The sequence below is a fragment of the Lutjanus erythropterus genome, chromosome 11, assembly GCF_056507025.1.
Source record: "Lutjanus erythropterus isolate fLutEry1 chromosome 11, fLutEry1.hap2, whole genome shotgun sequence".
NCBI classification, from domain to species: Eukaryota; Metazoa; Chordata; class Actinopteri; order Lutjaniformes; family Lutjanidae; genus Lutjanus; species Lutjanus erythropterus.
Genome location: NC_139327.1, coordinates 14,636,782 through 14,662,474, shown reverse-complemented (window position 1 = coordinate 14,662,474; position 25,693 = coordinate 14,636,782). Strand labels below are relative to the sequence as shown.

General features: G+C 38.6%; 1 protein-coding gene across 5 annotated transcripts in view; it reads left to right on the top strand.

Annotated features, from left to right (window-relative positions):
- The window catches only part of LOC146318758 (unconventional myosin-XVIIIa-like), a 100,256-nt gene extending 75,402 nt beyond the window's left edge, over window positions 1-24,854 (top strand). For 3 of the 5 annotated variants that reach the window (XM_084730891.1, XM_084730890.1, XM_084730894.1), the window contains 8 exons: window positions 95-178; window positions 3,978-4,115; window positions 6,365-6,550; window positions 6,647-6,786; window positions 8,798-8,842; window positions 16,402-16,524; window positions 17,846-19,262; window positions 21,984-22,121. In XM_084730891.1, the coding sequence (XP_084587017.1) occupies window positions 95-178; window positions 3,978-4,115; window positions 6,365-6,550; window positions 6,647-6,786; window positions 8,798-8,842; window positions 16,402-16,524; window positions 17,846-19,247 (2,118 nt within the window). In that variant the 3' untranslated portion in view covers window positions 19,248-19,262; window positions 21,984-22,121. Of the gene's footprint in view, window positions 1-94; window positions 179-3,977; window positions 4,116-6,364; window positions 6,551-6,646; window positions 6,787-8,797; window positions 8,843-16,401; window positions 16,525-17,845; window positions 19,263-21,983 lie in introns of all 5 variants that reach the window. The other 2 variants (XM_084730893.1, XM_084730892.1) reach the window with 2 other exon arrangements.
- The last annotated feature ends 839 nt before the right edge of the window (window positions 24,855-25,693 follow it).

Sequence of the window (25,693 nt, the reverse complement as noted above, 5' to 3'; positions counted from 1 at the left end):
ACATACACACACATAGCCCAATTTCTCTGACTATTGACTTTGTGTCTGTGTGTACGTGTGTGTGTGCACGTGTGTGTGTGTGTGTATGTACTAGTCTGCCCGGGACTTGAGCCAGATCAGTGACCTGCAGGCCCAGCTGGAAGAGGCCACAAAGGAGAAGCAGGAGATCCAAGAAAAGGTACAAGGAAGTATTCAAAAAGCACTACAGCTGCCTGCCAGGAACTTGCCCGCTGCCTCAACACTTCTCTCTGATTAGACTTCGGCTTTTCACTGAGTTTCTCTGATTATTGTGACCAAAAAAAAAAAAACCCTCCTGCTTCGTTTCTGTGGCAGCTTTCTTCTCAAAATTGCAATGCAATTTGCATTTAAATAGTAGGAATCAGCGAAGATTTAGAGTCAGGGGTAGAAATTGTTCTTTCGCCTCTCAGCAGCACTTGTATTTAAAAGAAGGGGTCATATACATAAAGTCAGAAGCTTGTTTAAATGGTTTAACCAATTAGATTAAATTACTCGTTCTGGTCCTTTCAGTGATTATCTCTCAACTTTATACATCAGCTTCTATGTCAGATTTATCACAGCTGTGGTTTTGTTTGTCATTCCAATCAAATGCATCATTTTATTTTGAAATATCAGAAAATTCTTAGGGAAATGAAATGGTGGCAATAGGAAACAAGTATGAAAATAGTGATCAGATGATTTAACTATTGATGTGATAAAATGTGATAACTGGGCAAAACCTTTTGACTGCACACTGGCCATGTTATGTGTGATTCACATGATTATTACCATCAATTGAAGAACTGTGAAAGTTGCCATTTTACTCTCACACATGAAGAAGGTTCTCACAACAGAAGCTTGCAGCAGAGCCTTCTTTGAAATTTCAAACTCCTGCTCTATATTACTATTGTACTTGATATTTGCCTTGCTCAGCTGTTATTGGTTAGATGTTATCACCACAATATTTGCTCGCATGTTTGTTCATTAAATTGAATGAAAAAAACATGCATCCACGATTCTGTGGTGAATGTTACTAAAGGCTTTTCGAGTTGTTTACTGTAAAGTAGGGCTGTACAATATGACCAAAAAAATGATCATGATAAATGTTACCATGCTGACCAATATCAGTTTTTCTAATAATACAGATATTGTACTGTCCCAGGAACTCTGTAGTGTGCCCATATTGGGTTTGTGTTGTGTTAATGCAGAGCTTGTAGCAAGTTTATCTCTTATCTTAAATCAACTCTTTCTGCTCTGTGCTCTGAGGCTCTTTGGCTCTGGCATGAGTAATGGCTGTAGCTATGTGCTTTTAATATGCATTAACTCAAACATGGCGAAGACTGATTGTTGAGTGTTTCTTTGTACAAAGAAGTGATGTTCACATGTGGGACATCTTAATCAGGATTACCAATCCATGCACAGACCATTTCACATGTAGTTTTTATGAAATACAAGCAAACTACATAACTGGAGAGATTATGAAAAACCACAATTTATCATTGTTATCAAGGAAAATTCAATAAAGATGGTTTTTTCATATTACTTTATCCTCCAGCTCTACTTTAAACTGGATAGTTTTCTAATTTATATTCTGCATTGTGTGAACTTAAAGGGAAAATCAGCACTTTTCATCCAGTTAATGTTGCTGGAGTCATTGAAGCAACAAATACCTCAGTGTGTGTTATATTACTGAGAATCCTGAGTCCTAATGCTGAAAAATCTGTTGTTTTCCCTGCATCCACTGACATCACTGCATGCAGGAAAAACTAGGGACTATTTCAGCATGTATTTCTGGTCTTCGCCTCTGGATAACCAGGGAATATGTTAATGAGTATTTTTGTCATCTAATGCTATGTTTTGACCGACAAAGTAATACTGTAGCTGTAGGCTGAGAGGTTGTCATTTATCGCCTGAGAGGGGCGATAAGAGAGGCATGGCTCAAGAGAAATCAAGAGAACTCAAATTTCTCAGCCAGTACAACAGCACTGAGGAATTTATTGCTTCAGTTGACTACATCTACCATGAACACTGACTGGACATCCACATAAAAAGTGTCAAATTTTCCCTTTAATTGTTGTTCTGAAGGTTATTTTAAGCCTAGCAGCATGGCACTAACAAGTGGCAGTGTCGATCGGTTCACGCTTTGGTCCAGAATTAAACATCTTAACAATTATTAGATGGATTGTCATGATTTTTTGTACAAACATTAATGGTCCCCACAGGATGAATCCTAATGACTTTCGTCTGTCAGAGTGTAATGTTTCCAAAAAATATGCACAGTCATGTTCTCCACAGGATGAAGTGTTACAAGACATCACTTAACTTTTCATCTTGCATTATCATCATTTAACTTTTTTTATATAAATGTAACTGTACATTCAGGCCCTTGTCAAAATAGTTCACACATTTCTGATAAAGCCCATTACTAAATCTCTGTATTTTGCACTATACTGGAGTTTTAAATCTGATTTCAACATTTTGGGAACTGATGTACTTGGGGGGCAGTAATAGCAACAGAGCACATTACAGCATAGCGGAGCCTATGGTGTTTAGTGCTAGTTTGCAAATATTAACATGCAAACAAGACAGTAAGTTAATATGATGGTTAACTATGGAAACTGTGTTCCTGCTAAACATCAACATTATCACTGTGAGCATGTTAGCATGATGACATAAGCACATGCACAACTGACTTAAGGTCACCGACTCGCAGATTTGTGCGTGGATGATAATCCTGGAGATTCAGTATCCTAATATGATTTATCTTATTTCTGAGCTGATTGGTTCAGTTACTGCACACTGTGCTTGAGTTGTGAGCTAAATGATTGAGGCTCAACATGAATGTGGCTTCGTGTGGTAAAAAGGTTAATGCACCTGATTTACAGCAGTCCCATGTTGATAATAGTGCTTTTACAATAATGTTTGTGCATTTCTGATGGAGCGCTGTTTGCTCAGTGGATAACCTCTAACATGTCATGTATGTCATGTATTAATGCATGCCCATTTAATTTGTTGATGCATTTGTTTGCAAAATGAATTGCCTCTGGACTGTTAAAGCTGAATTTAGCGAGGATACGGCAGTCTTCAGTGTGTGTTTGCATGCACATTAGACTCACTCAGGCTCGGAGTAACTGGCCTTTCAGTGTTGCAGTCCACTAAACAAATAAAAGCATCTGTCTCGAACAGAATGTGCTTCAAATATCATTTCTCTAAAGGACAGAACTGAGCTCTTGCCACCCTCCAACAGCAGACCCTTTTTCTTATTAGATTAAACTAAACGCATGCCAAATCTTTGGTCCACTCAATAAATGCGAGGCCCTCCCATCAGAATATTTTTGGCTACACTAGAGACGCACAGCAGGCTGTAAGGCATTGTTAAAACCTGCCAGAGAACGCGGTGATAGCCATCAAAAGCATCTGACCTTGAAGTGGTTATCTCATCCCCAGTAGGAGGGAAGTCTGGCTTCTTTAGTAATATCAAAGACGTACTCCAAATCCTCCTTGTCTCAGATGCAAAGTCCCTCATTAGGTGCCATGCTGCCCTTTGGGCCGGTTTTGTTGTGACGTATCTTTCTTCCTTTTATCAGGCATGAGAAAACGATACAGATGGAACAAACGTGCTTTGCATGAAGCTCGACTCCCTCCCAAAGCCTGTGAAATTACTGTGACTCTGTGCTACTCAGCCTGAACCACAAGCTCCTCTTTTGACCATTTATTGTAGATTGTCGGGCTTATCTAGAGCTCATTATTCAAGCTGGATGCACAATATTTACATGCGCCAAGATGGATTAAATTTACACAAATAGGGTGAAAAAGTGAACATTAATTTAGTTTTAATACACACACATAACATCAGCCTCTTAAGTTTATAGTCACATCCTCACATCAGAGAAGCTGGCAAAGCAGAGGTCAAGAAGGAGGTGTGCTGCTCCTCAGGGAGTGATTATATGTGTGTTTATGTGTGTGTGTCCCTCCTCCAGCTCCACTCTCTGCAGAGCCAGCTAGAGTTCCAGGAACAGTCCATGGTGGAAAAGTCTCTGGTGTGCCGTCAGGAGGCCAAGATCCGCGAGCTGGAGACCAAGCTGGAGTATGAGAGGACACAGATCAAACGCTTAGAGGTGAGATAATCCTCTGTGCCTCCTAAAGGTAAAAGACAGGCTTTGTGAACCTGTAATTGCAAATTTGACATTTCATTTTATATTTATCGAGAGGCAGAGATTATATAAAGAGAGGGTACGGTGTCCCTTGCATAGCTCCATATCTTTGAGGTGCTGCTAAAAAAAAAAAAGTATACATCAGGAAATAAAAAATATTATAAATCATTATCAAGAAAAACACCATGTTCAAAATGTTTTTGTTTGTGGATTCGTCTAAGGTCTAGTGAGTAATTTTTGACCACTGGAATTTGATGTGTATTTGTAATATGAATGCAACTTAAAAATTGCATTTGAAAATTACTATAAAATGTACAGCTGCAATAATTAATCCAGTGTTTGGGGCCTTGGGGGCCGTAGAGCCACTGCAGGGGAGGCATATAGAATGAGACTAAGTTGAAAAAGAAAAAGATTTAGGTAGGGGAAATAAAAAAACAAGGATTTCCTGATGCTGTGATGCTAACCTTTATTTCTCAGATATTCAACTTGAATCCTTGTTAGCTGTTGCTTCCCATCACTGAAGGAGACATTCCAGAAAACGCTTGGAAACTACTGGATTAGTCAATTATTTGTCTGACATTCTATAAACTAAACTAATATATTAATAAAAAAAAAATAATATCTCGATTTTTCCACAATGAAAATAATCTAAAGTTAGTTGCAGCCTTAATAAAATGATGAAAGTCAAAGCTGTCAGTGACTATAACTTGAATTTATTGCGAGTTTCTTTCAGTTTTGGCTGTGAACATTATAAACTTAAATGCAAGTCAAAGGGCCTTTTCCAAGAACCGCTTGTACAAACACATTCATTTTTAAGTGGCGCATACCAGGGTCTTTGTGCAGGTCTCTGTCCAGTATCTTCTGTCCTGTTGCACGGACAGTGTAACGTCATCTACTGTAGGCTATAACATCATCCTGTCTAATGTATCTGTGACTATCACATTCCCGTAGTCATGGACCACCACTACGGAGACGTTTTTCAGCATCTAACCTCTTGTAGCCTGAACTATTCCCTCTTCACAGTACAGTGCTGTTGTGATGACAGGTTGTGACAGCTCTACTAGTTATATTTTCCAATTGTTTCAGGCCCTTCAATATGACTACTGACTCTGCTAAATTTATGTTTTTGTCTGCCGATTCCAGACAGCAAGACTTAAAGCACCATGGCGTGAAATTCTACTTTTTTACACTTTGATGACATTTTGGAATGAAACAGAGTGGAACAGTTCGAGTTATATGGCAATTTAGGGGGCATTGATAGGGCTGCTCCATATGGCTTATAAATAATATCTTGATATATATATGTTTTGAAAGATTTTATTTAGATGTCTCAGTGTACACTTTCTACTTTGAACAAAACAAAGACCCACAATTATTGACAAAACAAAACAAGACATACAACAACAGACATCCACATCAATGCCCGAGCTCAACATCTGCATCTTCATATCTGATCAACTTAAATGAAATGTGTTAAATATATACAAATACATATCATATATAACTTGAATATCGCTCCTCTGTATCGACTACCCAATTCTTTTATCTTGCATCAATTTCTTAATATTTTTAGCTTCTATTTCACAATATAATATATAGGATCTACACATTTTCTTTTAAATTACATTTTGTAAATTCTGAAAAACATATGATGATCTTACAGAAATGATACATTGCATTGCATTGTCGATTAAACAACCTAACAGTCCTGTTTGTTTTGCCAATGATGAAATCCGATAAATGTGTTTCAGTTCATGAACAGGCTGCACTCACTGGGCTAAAACAAATGATTTATGACAAGCTTGTCCAGTTAAAGGACCAGTTTCACCCTTCCAAGTGTATAGGAGAAACTACAGTCACTGCAAAACTTGGCAAAAAGGGTTACAGTAGAAACATAGAAATATGGTGATTCAACATGGCAGCCTCCACAGAGGACCCCCACCCTCTGTTTATATAAACAGCTCATTTCTATCATTTTTATTATTATGTTGCTCTTATTTTCAGGTCATTATACACTAATCAAAACATACCTATTTATATTCTATTCAATTTCTGCCATATTCTGGCAATGAGTCCCCATAAATCTTTCACACTGGACCTTTAACAGTGACCAACTATGGTGGGCTAGGGACAAACATTTAAGGGTAAATACAGAACAAATCAGATCATTTTGTGGGAACAAGTTCCCTCATTTCACTTTGAATCCTCTCCAGAGCCTGGTGGGCCGTCTGAAGGAAAACCTCGAAAAGATGACGGAGGAGAGAAACCAACGCATCGCTGCAGAAAACAGGGAGAAGGACCAGAATAAGCGAATGCAGAGGCAGATAAGGGACATGAAAGAAGAAATGGGAGAGCTGTCCAAGAAGGAGGCCGAAGCGAGCCGCAAGAAACATGAATTGGTAAGGCTTTGGGTGCTGGGAGACTTGATACGATTCACTGGAGTTCACACCGAAGGAGGTAACTGTGCTTCTTCTGTGCTCTGATCCATTCACCAGGAAATGGACATTGAGAGCTTAGAGGCAGCAAATCAGAGCTTACAAGTGGACCTCAAGCTGGCCTTCAAGAGGATAGGTGACCTGCAGGCGGCCATAGAGGACGAGATGGAGAGTGATGACAATGATGACTTAATCAACAGGTACAGTGCAGCGTTAATCTTCTACAAACTGACATGAAAGTGCCTTTGCTTCACTGTAATGTGTACTTGGTACATCCGTAAATATGGTGCTGTAGTTAGAGGCCAGGGGCTGTATTACAGAAACTTCCTAACTCGCAGATCCAAACTTAACTGTATGGTAACCACGGTAATTCAGATTAGGACTTGATTTAGCAAAAACGCCATTACAGATAAACATTTTATTAGTCAATGGCTGCGTTGAAAATTCCATACTAACATGCTATTTAATAAACAGTATGTGACATTTTTCAGCATGTCCAAAACTTGAGCATAAAACTAATAGGACCCAAGGTGCATACTAGTTTTTGGGAAATATTACAGTATGTAAGCACTGCACACTATGCCAACATGAATATTCCTCAATGCAATGCAGTAGTAACAACAGACAAAGGCGAACAGAGACCAAGACAGCTTGAGTGTAACATCAGTAACACACCAATAGAAATGTAAGAAATGTAAGTAAGGTCTTTTCATGACATATTTCTTAAATTAGATAACTGCTGGCACATGGTGACGTGCCTCCAGCTGACATGGATGCTTTCAAGAAGTGACATAACATGTGCTCTGAAAAGAAAAAAAAATTAAGTTTCATAAACTTGCATTCTGGTGACTTTGAAAGAATAAAAGTAACAGAATGAAAAGTAACAGATACCTGCAGATGACTTATAAATAATTATTAACTGGAATACACAATAGGACCACAGTATTTAGCCTATTAGTCCAATTCTAAATTCAATAATAATAGTACAGAAAACAAGCATTTTACAAATGTTTTTCTAAGGATATATAAATTTTAGGCTGCTCCTTCCTTTTATAACTTTCCATAAGAAAATTTGTCCCCTGTGAAATCGATATGCTTGGCAAGTATGTGCATACTGCTGTTTATTTACACAAAAGTATGCTGTGACCAGTAGTACACATTTTGGTATGTAGTGCATAGTATGTGACATTGGATGCAGTGATAGTTCCTAGCCTAACCTAAGTTAGAATTTGCTTCTGTTATACCAAATCGGTAAAAATCCTGTCTTAGACTCCTCCTATCTTAACTGAAGACTTCAAAGTCAATTGTGTAATGTTTATGAGGATCTATGGGCAGAAATAAAATATGATATTCACAAAAATGTTTTCATGAGTGTATAATCACCTGAACATAACAATAGTTGTGTGTTTGCTCCTGTGGCATGAGTTGTTTTTATTTATGTAGTCCACCATGTTGCACAGCCTTGTTTCTACAGTAGCCTGAAATGGACAAATCAGACGCTGGCTCTTGGTAGGTTTTTGTGTTTTATATGAGTTGTGCTGCCACTGTAGGTTTGCTTATATGCTGTACAGGCGATTTGGTTAAAATCATCGCTACATAGCACTGAATCCCTCATAAGATAGGAGGTTTCTGTAATACGGCACCTGAGCACCATCGCAAGTTGTCTCCCTAAGCTGCAAGAAACTTACCAAATGAGAGCTGCTAGTTTTTTTAGTACCCTGTCAATCACAATGTGTATCTTTTCATTTTGTCTCTCCTACATCTTCCTCCAGAGTATATCTTTTGTACTCTGCTAGTCGTACTACGCTTTGTTCTCCAAATACTTCTCCCTTGGTTTAATTCGGCTCACTGCTTCTGATCTTTTGTCTCGGTGATGGTTCGCCCTGTTTGGTTACTCCTTCCCTCTTTGCAGAGGGGGTTGAGGGTTATGCTAGCTCTGAGCCCACTGAGGTAAACACGGACAGCAGTAATACAGACCTCTGAAAAGGACGACATTACACACAGCAGCTGTGTTTGAGAAGGAGGCCAGCATGAGTTGATTTACCGAGTCACTGCTTTACAATGGATAGTTGTTTTATATGCAAGTGTAAAACTATTTATTTGCTGTTATCTCATTGTGTCCTCTTTTCACGCTGTTGTTTGTGTATCTCACCTTCTCTGTTTCTCTTTTTTCCCCCGTTCTCATTTTGGTGTATTCCACACTTCTGGCAGTTTGCAAGACATGGTGACAAAATACCAGAAAAGAAAGAACAAAACGTGAGAATGAAAAATGCATCCTTTGTTTCCGTCATTGTGGCTGTTTTCAAGTTTGCTTTTTCTCGCCGATTTTCAACCACAAGAGAGAATCATGCAGTATTCCTTATCCTTTCAGTTTGTGCTGTTCACAATAACACTGCAAGGAGAAGTAATTTTAAGTAGAATGGAAAGCTGTGTCTATGGTATACATCACAGATAAAAGCTCTGCTTAAAGGATGGCCCTGGTGTTTCATTTAGTTTCATTTTATTTGTGCCAAGTGTCTGGAGGTGTCTGTACACAGCTGGCCTCGTTGGAGATCTCAGGGCTTGTTTTTGTACTCTCAGAGCAACAAGAAGTTATTTGAAATATCTGATGGCGCATGGCATACTTTGCTCAGTGTGAGAGGAAATGTAAACTAGAAAGGGAGTAAATAGACTACAAGTCTAAATAACACCGACATTCTCCTTTCAGCCAGTCTCACTCCTTTGGTAAATATGAGCCAAATGAAAAACAGCAAAGTATTACGGACCTGCGGTAATACTGCATCATTGTCTCTGTGAATATTTTTGTATCAGGCACCATCCTTTTTCTAAATTTGCAGCATCATCAGACACCTTCATTGTGCATTTGTTTGGATCTAGGCTTAGAGCTATTCTGCACTGAGTTGACTTTTACCCGTCTTCTGTTCCCCTGTGGCTTTTCCAAATCACAAGCAACAAGTCCATCTCTCACTCAGTTTGTATTGGGAATAATACACTGTGGATTATTTTCATTTTATGATACATCCATATGAAATCACTCATATGATATATACATAAATGTGCAATATTATTAGTTTGAAAGGTAAGAAAAAATCCCTTAAAGGTATACTATGCAGGATTTGCTGGTTGTTTGTAAACACACCATTCAAAGTTGGCCCCTCCTCCACTAGAGCGAACAGCAGCGAGCAAGCTAGAGAGTGAATGAAGAGATGGAGGGACATTAAATGTTCTTTTCTGATTGTTTCACAGCAGTGTGTGTGTGTGTGTGTGTGTGTGTGTGTGTGTGTGTGTGTGTGTGTGTGTGTGTGTGGATCTCAGCCCTGCCCTCCATCAAACAGAGACACAGACCTGCAACAGAGAGCAGATGAGAGAGACGGAGACGATGATGTAACCTTGTCCTTATGTTTTTATAGAGTCCTGACCTCACACCCTGCACACTGCTGTTGGCTGCAGGCGAGTCACCCGCTGCCCAAAGGTTGACTTCTAGAAATGTCCCAAACACAGCAAAAAAAAAAAAAAAAATAAAGCCAGATACAGACACTACCATGCACTTTGAGTGGGTCATAAGTAGGGGTGTCACGATTCTCTAATTCAACTGTTCGATTTGACTTTTGATTTTTCGATTTCAGCATTTTTTTTTTTTAGCACTGACTGCCGTTCTGTTGGTAGATCATTGGTTTCCTGCCCTGACAACTAGGGCTGCACAATTAATCAAAATATATCCGAAACTGCAACATGTCAAAAGGCAGTAAACAAATCACAGAAGCTGCATTTTTTTGACGAAGGAGAAATATTTGACAAAACAGCATTATAATGAAGTACTGTAGTACTGCAAAAGATGACATGGCCTACCAGATGTAAGAAAACCCGTTTGTCACATTATGATAGTTTTTAAAGTTTTTTTTATTTTTTCAGTAAAAATAAAAATTGTGACACAAAAGTGTTCATTCCCACTAGTCATGCATTATATAGCAATTGCAGTATCTGTCAAAATTATTGCAGTATGATTTTTGTATCATATCATGCAGCTTTACTGACAGTTGTCATTGACAATTCAAATTCTTCTGAAAAAAGAAATAAGATGTGTACATGTGATAGTGCAGCTGGTAATCTGTGTTGTGTCATCTTTGAAAATGTGTTTTTATTTGGACACATGTTGGATGCAGTAATTGGACAGGAGTGAAGAGAATCAGATTTTGCCTTTGATTTTGATTATTGAAATTGAAAGTGACACCCCTAGTCATAAGTGATGTTTGACAGGGATTATGTTTTTAGAAAAATCCTGCATACTATACCTTTAAATTAAGATGATGACTTCATTGCTTTTACTGATTGTTTTTTTTCTTTTCATCTTAGTGTTACCTCCATATTATGGTCTGATGGGAAAATATGAGTGAAATATATGAAATATATCTGTTTTATTTTCAGTGAAAAATATTGTTTTATACTTTTTGTAAGTATAGCATAAAGAGATTATCTGTATTATTCCCACACAAACATAGCACGGTGGGTTTTGCTTGCTCCTGAAGACCCAAATACAGCTGTGTGAGCGATGCTTGTGACTGTGAAATGACTGCAGCCCAGCACACTATGGCTGCACAGTCAGCAAGTGGACAGTGACGGCACAGTGCACTAATGAAACGCTCCGCTGTTGATTTCCACGCATGCAAATACTCCACTAATCCAATCTCATTACATTGTGTTGTGAAACACTTAACTTGAAATACAAATGTTCACCTTGTCTTGCTTTTAAAATGTGTAGTCACTGGTTGTGAATGTTAAATATTTGCCTTTGACTGGCTGAATTCCATTTTCTTGCAGTTTTTTTATGCAGTGAAAGGAATCTTTGTGGCATGTTAAATAATTTAAACCTTCATCAGAGCGTATGAAAGAAATGTAGTCTTCAGTTTTGTAGCAGATATACCCATCCATAACTTTTTAACCTCTGATTGCTTCCTCAAAGAGACGTGGCGCCACGCTCTTTATCACTTTGCTTTTTGTTATCCATTTTTCATCAGACTCTGCTCGTGTGTATCGGCGCTCCACTTTTCTTTTCGTGCAACTGAAGGAAAAGAGCAATGATTTTCCGTGTTTACTTAATTGCATTTTCTCTCCTCCAACATCATTGCATTAGCAGCACTGATGAACAATAATGGATGAGGTGATTTTTCTTCTAATTATGAAGTGGATTTTCCAGATGATTTACATTTCTATTCAGTATTTCTGTACTCAATGCTTGAAAACAGAGGTTACAACTGCTGTGCTATGATTATTGTGAGGGGAGATAATGCAGGTTAAATTACTGTTTTTCAAGCTGGGCTTCCCCTCAGACTGTAGCAGGCTACATTTAAGTAGAGAGGTTACATATAAGATAGGACCGTGCAGTATGAAAAGCTATGTAAATGCTTCCATCAGTATGCACTGACTGGAAAGGATGTATTTTTTCACCTCTGATAAAAGGTACAAATCATGAGTGACTGTTAGTCATGTACACTTGTTATCTTCTGTGCTGTCGACAGCTGTGGCCAGAGACATTATGTTTTCCTCGACGGAATTTCTACAGACTTGGTACAAAAGTCCCCTTGGACTCAATGATGAACTGATTAGATTTTGGTGGTCAAAGGTCACTGTGACCTGATGTCCGTCTGATTTTTGTGAACACGATATCTCAAGACGCCCTTGATGGAGTTTCTTCAAACTTGATGCAAATGTCCGCTTGCTGCACTCAAATGAAACATGATTAGAATTTGGTGGTCAAAAGTCACTATGACCTTGTGTACATCCCAGTGTTGTGCACGCAATATTTTCCAAATGTGGCACAAATCTCCACTTGGACTCAATGAAGAACTATTTAGATTTTTGAGGTCAAAGGTCAGGGTCGCTGTGACCTCATGTCTGCCCCATTTATATGAATGTGAAATTTGAAGAACTCCTTGATGAAATTTCTCCAAACTTAGCACAAACATCTACTTGCACTCAAGGATGAACTGATTAGAATTTGGTGGTTAAGGTCACTTTGACCACATGACCACATGAATTTCTCCAAAGTTGCTACAAATGATTTTGTATGATTGAATGATTTTTAATTCAAGATTTCGTAGGCTCATTATGACAAATTTTAAAACAACTATTTAATGAGATAAAATGATGAGCTGATGACGTTTTATGTCCAAAAGGTCAAAGGTCAGATTCACTAGGAATATAATGTTCTGCAAAACATTTGAAGCCCTCTATCAGTCCTTTGCACTCATTTTAGTCACAGTTTCTATTTTTTATTAAATTCCTTCCAAGTCTTGAGAGTTTGGCAGAGGCATACAACCACAAAGCAGTAATTCCAGCTTACGGATGCCCTATGCTCTTTTCTGTCAATACATAATTAGCACATACCACAAAAACATGGTGTTGGTACCACAAGTGCTAAACTGATAGAACCAAGCCATACGAGATTTGATGCTGAGTCTAAGTCTTTGTGACAAAGATTTACAACCAGCGCAGGCCAATTGTCAGAAGCTATTAGTGTTCACTTCTAAATTCTTGGGGCTTGTTTGTATCTATGAGCCTCAGGACTGGTTAGCTGGTAGTGTGGGGCCAAGGACAAATCGTTTGTGACACCATTTGCACAGCACTCAATTGCAAGCCACCTTCTATTTCACATGTGTATGTGAGTGTGTGTTAGAGAGAGGCAGAAGAGGGAGATGATTTCGCTGTGGGCTGGTGTCACTATTTTGTTGTGTAATATATCATGTTAAAGAGTCAAAGTATCACAGAGATGACAAATGAGCAACACGTGTAATCAACTTTCCAGTGTTAATGAACCTATTATCTTCTTTTGGTGGGCTTTTATCGGTTGTATTTGGCATGCAGTGGAGGAGAGAGGGAGTAGAAAGGAAAGGGAAGGCATATAATAGCTGAACTTGGACTCACAATTTTCGCTTTCTGCCTCATGAAGCACCTCTCAAAGTCTGAAATGAACAGGTTTTCCTGTGGAAAATAATATAATCAGGCCATTTAGTCTCTGTGAGATCATCATTACCTCAGAAAGCCTGGCTGTAAGGTTGATGATGAGAAACTTAAATATGTTAATGCTCTTAGAAAGCTTGAAAGCCTGAATATCATCCAGTCCAAGAACGAAACGCTTCTTTCTTTTACTATACCCGCACACCACCAGCACCGCCACCACCTTTCATGTGTTAAAAAAAACTAGCTTTTAGGCAGACCACCAAAAAAAAAAAAAAAAAAGAAGGGAGGAGGGAGGACACTTTGTTCTCAGAGGAAACATGACTGAATGTGTGACAAAAAGCTTGACGACAAAGGAAATAGTACGTTGTTCACTGGGACACCTACATAGATGGATATGTGTTGTGTGGACAAATGACAGAGCTCAGCAGTCTGGCTGTCATCTCACGCCTCTTTGAATATTGTGTCTGCTCCTTATAAGCATTTTTTGCAACGTTTTGCAACATGTTCCAAGGCTCAGATAGATAAGCTTGTCCAAGAATCAAGATCTGTTACCTGCATCGCTGTTTCTCATTTGTAATGATAGTCAGCTGTCTGTTGACTCCGGATAAAATATATCTACACCTCAGAGATAAACAAGGCAAATATCCAAGATTGATGGGTTGGTGAGGCTATGAATAATAGTTGAGATGAAACTCAAAGGCTGTTGTAAATCAAGAGGAATTGAAAATTGCAGCTCCTCTATAACAACCCTGTCATCATTGCCACTGCTACATTGTGTTTAATATACAGTACGCCATCCTGCTCTCACACCAAAAACTGTATAATGGAAAATGTAATTTTTTCTGACAGGGCTCACTATAGCAACACAAGTTAAATGTAGTTTAGGCCTCCAGAACATATGCGTTTTTGTCGAATTTTAAAACTGTCTCTGTGAAATGTGAAAATTCATTTTCACACATCATGTAGCCAAGAAAGGCAGAAGTTGGACCGCAGTGTGTCCTCAAACAAATGGAGAATTTTTCATGTAAATCTCAAACATATTTCAACTGTTAACTTACTGTTAATTACTTTTCTATTATAGTTATATGAAAGTATATTATGTGCAACATTATTTTTCATCATCATGTGTAATATTTTTATATTCAATATTTCTTTTCATCATTATTATTATCATGTAAAATATTACATTTATTATCATGTGGTGTTTTTACATTCATCTGATGCAATATGATTTTTTATTACTTCCCAGTATCACTGCCAATATTACTTTTCAATGTAACTACCAATACTACGTTAATTAACCTATTATTAACCTATGTTCTTAACTTACTTTACTTCTATTATTATTCTATTTTGCACTGTTTCCTGGCATTTACTCCTTAAGCACTTTATATTTTATATATCACTTATATTTGGTGCTCTATTGTTATTCTGATGTTGATGTAATTTTGGAGCAACCACCCACAAGAATTCCCTTCAGGATTAATAAAGTTCCATTTTTTCTCTTATCTTAACTTTTGGCTGCTCGGTGTTCCTCAGGAAAATCTTAGATTATTTGCTAGTTAGCTAAAAAGTTAGTTAGCCAAGTTAGCCTAGTCATGACAGTGGTCGTGAGTAAGCTAACTGGTAAGTATTGTGGCCAAATTGTTGGCTGAATTAATGGAGAAGTATGGCTAAATAATAGATTAAAGACATACAACAGCACAGTCAAGAAAAAAAGACTGCAGCGCAGCAACTGGCAGATTGTTTTTTTGCAGGCTGGCAGACTAAAGTGGAGTTTAAAGTTTTGGTGGAACTAATTAAACTAAATTTAATCTCATTTTAGAGTAAAAACTGTTTAGGTTTTACTCTAAACTGAGATGTAAAGAGAGGTTTAAATGAAATCTTTCTTGATTTTGAATTAGTTTTCAAGTTTGGTTCAACATAATTTGAAATGAAATCATGATTTAATCAGGTTTAAAAATGAATCCTTGTTGGTACTACCAAGCCTTTGAGGTTATCCTGCTCTGCTCTCCTCTCCCTCACCGTTTCCTGTCACATTAACATTTGAGGACAATGTGATGCATAATTCAGAAAATTCACCATGAATTTGAAATGAATGAGAATTGACCTTATCCAGGTGGGATCTACTGAGCTTTTTCATCGGGATCCACAGGTCTCTGTATATTGATTGTTATGTCAAGCGCGGGGCCACGGGGCTGTCTCGTGGCTCAACTCCAATAACAATCACCAGGAGTGGGTGACATGCCACACAGATGCTAGCAGCCCAGAACCAGCCAAACAAGTTAATTATGCCTCCAACAGCTTCATCTACATGCTGCCCAGATAATGCATTTGCTTCACTCATCCATGTCTGCTGAACATTCTGTCAAGAAACATCTTGACTATGTTGATATTAGTGATTCACACCTGCTTACCTGGAGCCTGTCAGGATTGCCTTGCATCATACTGACCAATATTATTAAATGAGAATGAATGCAACTACGAAATTACTAACAAAAAGCTTCTGGGATGTGAAAACTAACCACTGTTTTGCCTGTGTAATTCTTGTGATGTTACACTGCATAAAATATTCCCATAACAAGTCATTTAGTGGACTTTCTTTTCTGAAAATCTCTTACTAAATTGATTCTGAATCGTCGAACAAGACAGTTTATTTTTAAAGTCTGAAAAAGTAGGGTGAGGATTTGGGAAGATTGTTAAAAGATGATTTATATTAAAAACAAGTAGAATAATCTCACTTCATTGAGAGATTTTTACACTTGAAGATGTAAAAATGACTTGTTAGGATGAATATTTCGGCTGTGTTGTGTTGGAGTCTCGGGTGCTTCTCACAAGCTGATTTTGTGTCTTCGCAGTGGGGATGAGACAGAAACAGACTCAGAGGTGGAGGATCGTGTGGATGGAGTTAAGTCATGGCTCTCGAAGAACAAAGGCTCCACAAAGACCCTGTCAGATGAGGGAAGTCTGAAGAGCACCAGGTTAGTGCTCACATCCCTTTACATCATGACAGATAACCATGTGCACCCCTGCGGTAACGTAGTGATAAAACTACCCACATTCCCAGCCTCAAAAAGGCCCTGGATTACCTGGGGCAGATTGTAACAGAAGGATGGGTATTTCATGTGATTAGGTGTCATCTCTCTCTACCAGTAATCTGTCTAATGACAGCAGGCGGAATGGGGAAGCGGCTGCTGTCAAATTTATTGAAGTGGCCCATGGCCAGTTGGCGCGCCTGCTAAATGACGCCTCTGCCACAGTTAGATAGATCTTCTCACTGGTTGATTGCCTCACTTTATACAGTGTATACACTGTACAGAACGGCAACAGCCAGAGGTATTGTATATGTTCCCTGACTTGTGACTGGTCCCAAGGACAAAATGAAAATGACGGATTTATTCTGTAACAGTAAGTGTCAAAGGACCGAAATCTAGAGTCTCAGTTAGCACATTAGGTTTTGTCTAACCTCTTCAACTCCACAAGGACGTCCACCATCACTCTCTTTCAGAGGCTGTCGTCCACTCAGTGTTAAAGCTAAATATTTAAAGCAAAATGTCTAAGTGAAAATGGGTTTTATGCAGACATGCAAAGTTTATGCTAATCTCCTGCAGTTTTGGACAAAAATAATGTAGTCATTTGCATGCAGTATAAATGTGTTTTTTCACTTATTCTGTTTCAGTATTTCTGCATGCTTCATACCCTTAACTGTATTGGTATGTCATAAATTGGGTATGACTGGAAAGATGAAACTCATGTGGATTCAGTGAGCCTGATTGTATTCATGTGTGACAATGTTAAGCCTCATAGCTGTAGTGAAACCTGACCTCTCTGTATATAATGACCTATAAAATGACAGAAAAGGCAATTTTTGCAGAAATATTGAAGGGATCATGACCATTTTTTAATCATTTTAAAAAAAATTTTGAATGGTAATAAACATATCAACATATCAACCTCAAAACTGCTGCAACAACTTCAGACATGATAGAACTTGGGAATGACCACCATATACTTCCATCATTTTGTTCTAAGCTGTTATACCCTCTAAACTTTCACTTAAAGGTTCAGGTTTCCAGATTCCAGATTATATATATAACTTCTATATGGCATGTTCTGTTGAACTGCTGTCTCCCCCTAAGGACCCCTGCCCTCCCCTAAAAAGGACAAAATTAAGACAGTATGGTAGGAAGAGATGGAGTGGAAGAGGTTAATGTATTCCTTTAAGTTTTCAGATATTCTAATTTGTTCTTTTTGTGTTCTGTTGGTTTTCTCCGCTGTTGATCTCATTTGGTAACCCCTTAGAAATGCAGCAAACGCAGATGTCAAAGAAGTGAAAGAAGGTAAGGAGAAGATGAATGAGGGAAGTAAAGATGTGAAAGACGTCGAGCAGAACAGATCAGTGTCTGTCATGAGCTCCCTAAGCTACAGGAAACGGTCCAACCTGAAAGACTCCATTGGAGGAAAAGGTGATGAGAGCTCCTTGTTCAGCACTCTCAAAGAACAACCTGACACACCAGACCACGCCTCAATTCGCAAAGCCAAGTCCAAGTCAGGAGATCTCCAGGAGGATTCGAAGAAGAGCCAGGCACAGGAAGACTTTGACGACAAAGGCTCCGTCATCTCCCTGGCCTATTCTGAAGCCACCAGCAGAGCCAGGAAGGGCTTGGACTCCCGCTGGACCTCCCGCAGCAGTCCAGAATTTGATAAGGAGTCCATGGTATCCTCTGTGGCCCCCAGCAGGATGTCGACCAGGCGGGGCATGCTGGACATGGATGACGACAATAAGTCGACTATCAGCAGCGTGAGCCGCACCAGCCCCCGATTGTTGCATCGCAGCAGCTCTTGGAAAGACGACAGACGAAGTAGCTCACGCCTGTCCCTTGCCCGAAGCTGTGGCCTCAGTGAATTCGGCCTGAATGTAGATGATGACGATGATGACGATGATGGCAAGAGTGTGGCTTTCAGTGAGGGCGGGATTTCATCTTACAGTCCCCGCTCCCTCAGTCGCAGCTTTTCTACCCCTGCCCAACCACGATCCTCAGACAGTGCTCTGCCAGATTCATCTGAGATTAAGACAGTCTCCCACCGCAACTACTTGGACCCTGACTTGGAGGCTGCAATCAATGAGGTGCTGAGCTTCAAACCCATTAAGTTCAAGCGCAGCAAGCTTGATGAGTCTAGTGGCGAGGAAGAGGATGAGGAGAAGAAGGGCCCAGGAAGCGAGGACAGTAAGAAGAAGGGAGAAGACGAGGGGCTTGGCTGCAGCACATCCAGCCTACGTCGATCTGCCTCAGGCTCTGCTCTGGACTACAGCAGCCGGCCATCCAGCACCATGAGCACCAGCAGCTCCCGCAGTCGTAGAGATAAGAAAAGCAAAGTCTCTCTATCTGACGACTCCTCCTCAGACGATCGACACAGCAAAAGGAGCTCAAAGGGGAAGAAGGGCAAGAAGTCCAAGAAGAGATCTAAGAAGAAGAAAAGCGAGTCAGAGGACTCCTCCTCCTCATCTGAGTCTTCTGAGTCCTCTTCCTCCGACTCGACCATCTCCTACCGCAGCTCCAGCAGTGTTAAGAGGGCCCCGAAACAACCGTCTGATGATGATGAGAAGGAGCCTGCAGGTCATGGCAAGAAGGAAACCAAGAAGAAGCAGAAGAAGATGGATAACTTGGTCATGAAGTACCTCTACAGGCCTGACAGTGACTGATGCCAACAGTGGAAGGTGATGCTTGGTGTGATGATAACCCAGGAGCCTGAGATTGAGCCTGCTACATCTTTGATTTCTTGTACTAACTAAGTTTGCTGTGTGAATATTTTGAATTCAATCTAACACCGTTTCCAAACTGGAAAGGATGCGAATGAGCTAGTTTTTTTTACCAACGAGGATTGCCTAACCTACGAACAAGCTAAGCACCTGCCAACATTTTTTGTCACTTAAAAAAATCACAAATTTACAGCTGTATTTTGTAGTTATACCTCTAGCTTGCATTACTGACACACTTCTGTTACTTCAGTTTTATTTCTAAATGGCATAGATCTGTCTTATCGAGAAGCATGCTGTAATCCGTCATTGCAATTCACTGAAGATTACTTTTCACTTTATTGCTTCAATGTTTATTTCACCCATCAGAAGAGATGTGCTGGAATACCAGTCATCAGACATACTAGTGCTGTGAAGCAGTGTTACAGCACTTTCCTGTTTCCATTTTGCAGAGATGGATTGCACATCTGCAAATGTGTTTCTCCTAATGTTGTGTTTGATGCTGTTATAAGTACATAGTGTTGAGAGAGGGATGTCTGGCTGTGGCTGTTCTTCAAGCACAAACAGATGTTGGCAATTAGGCACAAATGAAATTACGCCAATTTTTGCTTTAACATTTTAACTGAAAGAGTTTAAAGAGGTTTGACATGACTGCTGATATTACTTGATGTGAACACTTTGCATCATAATTAAAGCGCTAAGATTAGCTCGAAGCTTCAAAGGCCTATCTATTTTAAATGTAATTTTACTGACAGTTGTATCGTCTCCTCCTGTGTGATTTTAAAAAAGACAGTGGCTTCTGTTTTCAGTTGTCCTTGAACAGATTTGTCTGTGTACTTGAACACTGGTTCTTGGGTTAATCACTGTTGGGTTAATTAGGCTGTGTTGAGTGGACTGAAGATGATACTGGCACATACAGTTTCAGATGAGATGAGATTTAGGTGGTTTTTGTTGGCAGAATATGGCAGAAATTGAATACAATATTCTTATGGATATTTTCATTAGTGTAGAATCACCTGAAAATACAAATCTTGTGTTTTTGTTACTGTAGAATGAACTTTTTGTATCTACAGAGGGTGCAGGTCCTCTTCCGTGGGGACGCCATTTTGTCATGTTTCCACAGCACCCCAGAACAGACAAACCAAACACTGGCTCTTGCCGGTTCCTTGCGTCTTTCACAAGTTTTGAGGCCACTGCAGTTTCTCCTTCATGACTGGAAGGGGAGAGTGAGACCAAGTTTATTCAGCTGGTAGTGATCTACAACCTCACTGCTAGATGCCACTAAATCGATCACACTGGTGCTTTAAACAAAGTGTCACTACACAGGCAGTTCCTTGGTGCATGTTATAACAATACACCTACACGACGCACCATGAATGATTCAGTGAACTAGTCATCATTAACATGCACTGTAGGGTCTGTAAATGTGACTTTAATATATTTTTAGACGAGAGATTTAAATTTCCCAATATGTGGTCAGTTTATCTAAATAACGCCTAGTTTTTCTCTACGGCCCCAGAATTGTCCCAAACACCATATCTTTGTAGCCCATTAACTATTTTATTTGTCTCTAGGACAACGGGGCAACCTTGATTTCAAGTGCTGGACTCTGGGATTTGTTATGGTACTCAGAGAGCCGAAGTTCCACAAGTAACCTAACAGAGTAATTAATAACAACAACACATTTTTCTTCAATTTTTATAAATGCAGAGGGTTGTACATTTTGATCTTTAGCTCATCTCACAAAGCGTCAACCTAGTTTAGCCCTGGAAGTCACCAATAGTGACCTATCAGAACCTACCAAATTACGTGCCAAAATTTGTATGTCAAGGCTGGAATGCAGACTGTTTAAACCTTTTTCAAATATCTAATACTTCAAAACATACTGGTAGTAGATTTTGTAATCTATATCACATGAAGACAGTTCTGCTTTTTCACATTTTTCTAGTTGTTTTTCACTTTGCGTCCTCAGGGTGTGTGTTAAAGAGCACTACCAGTGGTAATGTGGATGTACAAAGTCTTTGCAGAACATTAAGTCGCCTTTCAAGAAATGCATGGAGTGATTGTCAATGCCATGTGTTGTCATGACAACATAATCTAAGGATGTAAAGCCTTGGGTTTAAATTACCTTTAATGAGTGTGTGGTGGGTAGAAGCAAGGTAGAATACAGAACACAAATTTCTTGTTAGCTGAGCTGTATGAGTTATTGAGTTCATCAGTCCTGAATTAATCCCTCGCATGATCCCTCTCTTGACATATAGCTGACTAACTGCACATACTATCTGCTAATATAACACTGTGCCACATGCAATGGAAAGTTTATATATTTGTCATGTTACTTGACTTTCCTGTAGGGTGTTTTTTTTTTATTTGTGTCTTCAGCTTGGTAACACTGTTTCTATGACCATGAAGCAAGAATATTTGTGATGCATTTTTCCTATATACTAATTAAAAATAAAAATGAGTGAGTCACCATGATAACAATGTGCACATATGCTATGCACACCTCGGGGGGATGCGTTGTTTACTGCCTGGGGAGGAGTGTAATCCTGCAGCCTGAATTTCCCATTCCATACTTTTACAACAACCTTTTCTATTCTCTACGCCTTTCACTTTTGTTTCTGCCATACATTGCCAAGTAATGATATAATGGTGTGTCTGTCTGTGTGTTGACCCCTATAGCCCCCCTGTGTGCCGTAGACACCTGGGTCTTGGCAGATCTGATGAAGAGGATGAGGCAGACAGAGACTCCAGCAGGCAGTCGCTGAGGCAGAGCGAAGGCGAAGCCACTTTGGCGGAGACGGCGTCGTAACCCAAACTCAGGTCGCCTCATGCTTTCGGTGACATCAAGCACACGGGAGGGACATGATTCTTTTCAGCCAGCAGGAGAGGCCAGCTGCTTCCAGAGGCAAGGACGGAGAAGAGGCACTAAAAGAAGACTGTTTTTAAATAGTTTAACCAGGGCTCTTATCGTATTTGGTCGCACTTTATTTTATAGAACACTAAAAAGACATAACAAGCTGTACAATGTAGCAGATTAGACAAAAACTAGAAATATGTTTTTTATTAGACATTCAACAAACACAACTATACCCTTATTAGACACTATATACCCAACAGTACACTAATAAGCTGTAACAATGATGTAATACTGTTGGTCAATATCAAGATGACGTTGGTCTTGGCTAATTGTATAGGACCAGCCAAAGAATGTGTGTCTTAAGAAGAAGATATGTGAATTCACTTTAGTTTACCGTACAGTTCTGTTATAATATGTTCTGAATTGCCTCCTAATAATGTCTAATGAGGGTCTAACAATGGGATGTAAAACACTCTTTAGTTTATTCTACAGTTTAACTACCCTCTAAGAAAGTGTAGTAACGGCCTTTTTAGTGCATTGAAAAATAAAGTGCGACCCATATTTTACTTACTATGGCACACTCATTCACACCATCAAGTGATATTACTTCTCATATGTTCTTTTTTATGTAACACAAAGTATTGAATAAGTTAGTCAATACAGAACAGTGAAGTTGAGCGCTATCAGAAGATCTTCCTGCTGCTACTTTATTTATAAGAGCTGCTTTTCAGGCAAATTTAAGCACTCCTCTGCACTCTCCTCTCACCATTCAGATAGCTCTGCCAAGAGGATTTAGATAAGCCCTGCTCCGGCTACACTTCTCCAAGAAGGTCTGACCAACTATTAAGACTCTTCTTATCTCTTTCCCATTAATGTGGACTAGCGCAGTGGGAGGAATTAACCCATTTTCAATTAATTATCTCGCTGTAAGTTTACATGTGGCTCTTGTTCCGAGCTGAGATATCCATCATTTGAACAAAGCGATGATAGGTCATGATTGCTGACATCAAAGGAAAATCATTTTGGGCAGTAAGTTTCTGTTTGATGTAATAGATATATTTGAAATTGATTTAAAGCAAAGTCTGATCTTAGAGTGTAAATATAGGTTACATAGATGCATAATAATATATGTGGAATCAAAGCCTTTACATGAATATGATATTCACATGAATTAAGATTTTTTTTTAAAGCTTGTGAGAGAAGTATTTTATTAAGATAAGGTTTATGTCATATTACCGATTTATTCTTATCTTTAGTGTAGTGCAAGCCTGAATTCTTCTGCTTTTGCTTTTTTGAGGCTCAATCCTGGTTTTGTCCAGTCATATTTATTTAAGTACGAAGGGAATGTATTTCTGTTTGCTACCATAAAGGAGGTTTCTGTGGAGCTTTAGATGCAGAGCTATGTGGTACTTTTTTAAAAGATGCACAAACACTGGATTTCTACTATATAGGATAAATTAAGGCTCCTTTTAATGTTGAATAATTTAGAATATGTACGTGAATGTACTTTTTTGCTATTATAAAGGAGCTTTCTGTAGAGCTTTTGAGATCTTTCAGGTGCAGATATGTATGGTGTTTTTTTTTTAAAGATGCACAAACACTGGACTTCTACTAAATATGTTAAATTTAAACTCCTTTTAATATTGAATTCTGCAGAATAATATTCCAATATAATGAAGTCCGTTTTAATGTTTCAGTTTCAAATATTTTGTTACTTGTTACAGGCACACATTGCAGATTCTCTTAAACTGGGGGAGTTTTGTCCACATTGGTTTGAGCCGTAAAAGAATTACATCGTCTTCAGTATGACATGGTCCTTCCATTTTAAGGTGCCAAAGACTATGTTCATTAGACTGGTGATTTTTTTTTTTATATATGTGAGAAAATGTGGGACATTTCAAGGTTGTTTGCCCATGACCACCAACGAGCAACACACAAAAACTCATGTTGTGATGTTGAGTTATTCCCAAGTTGTGTGAATTTTAATATCTAACAGGATTCCGACGTAGTGATGAAGTTTTGGGAGGGTTTTATTTATTTTTACTCCTTTACCCACCTGTCTACTCTGTATTACCTCATAGAATACTGCCAAAAATACCCTTCAATTAAAGCTAGTCTGCTCTTGTAATTCAATAACTTTGTGATTTGCTCAGACACATATGAAACTTGCCGGTTATTTCTATATTTGGCCTTACAGAATTATAATGAAATCCTTAGATGATTGTGACCTTATGAATTTTAAACTCTGTTTAAATGGTGTGTAGGTAGATTTGAATACAGAAGCATATTTACAGTATGTGTGCATGTGGAGTGTTTGCTCATGTGCAAAGAAAAGCTTCAAGTGTCTGGGTTCCTATTTGCATATCTTCTCACAAGAGGCTAATCTGCATTTCATGTCTTATTTTGAGAGTTTTTTTTTTCTTCACACATGAATATTAATGTGGAACACAGGAAACTTTGATGTCAGTGATTCAGAATAGACTTGTTAAATTAAGAAAAAATATTGTAAGTTTCACTGCCTCTAAGTTGGAGTTGCTGGCATTACGCATTATGTTTCAAAAGTTTGTACAACTCATCATCATCTTTTGAAAAGGCTTGTCTATTTTCATTATTGAACAGATAACCATTTGTAATATGAGTGATTTTGGAGGGTTTTTTAGTAAATAAATTCAGCTGTTTGTTTACAGAATCAATATTGGCTTGCAGTAATTGCATAGAGGTATAATTTGGATGCAATTTGGTTTCAAATTAATCATCATCAGAAAACAGATAGAGGAAAGGAGGTTACAAAGTGGGCATGGCAGTTTTAGCAAAACAATTCACTGATGTGTTTTTTTCTCAGGTCAACATTTTTGAAATGAGGGCTCTACTTTATCATGTAACAACAACAGTTCAATCAATGTCAAAGATGTTTTTCTATATACAAGACATACATAAAGAACCCACCTCTGACCAAAGACTGAAAAGGCTGCAGTTTCAAGTATTGTAAACAGTAACAAGGACATATAAACACACATTCAACCTTATAAAGCAACAAGAAAGGCCATTAAATATTTTTATCATTTGAATGGTCCATACAGACGTAATTCTATACAAAGTTCATAGAAAATACATTTTATTTACAAACCCCAAAATACTTGGATCTTTTATTAAAACATAAATAAAAACATTGTGCCATTATTTGCATTAACTGTATTCAACTGAATACAGTACAAATACACAATATTTAATGCTTGAACTGATAAACTATTGTTTTTTTAAAAGATATGTAAATGTAAATATACACTCATGCTGAATTTGATGCCTGCAACATGTTCCAAAAATGTTTGGACAGGGTCATGTTTTCCACTGTATTACATCATCTTTTTTTTTTTTTTTTTTTTTTAACAACGCTCAGTAAGCATTTGGGAACTGAGGACAGTAATTGTTGAAGTTTTGGAAGTGAAATTCTTTCTTGCTTGATGTAAGACTTCAAGTGCTCAACAGTCTGGGGTCTCTGCTGTTATATTTCCTGCTTCATAATGTGTCACAC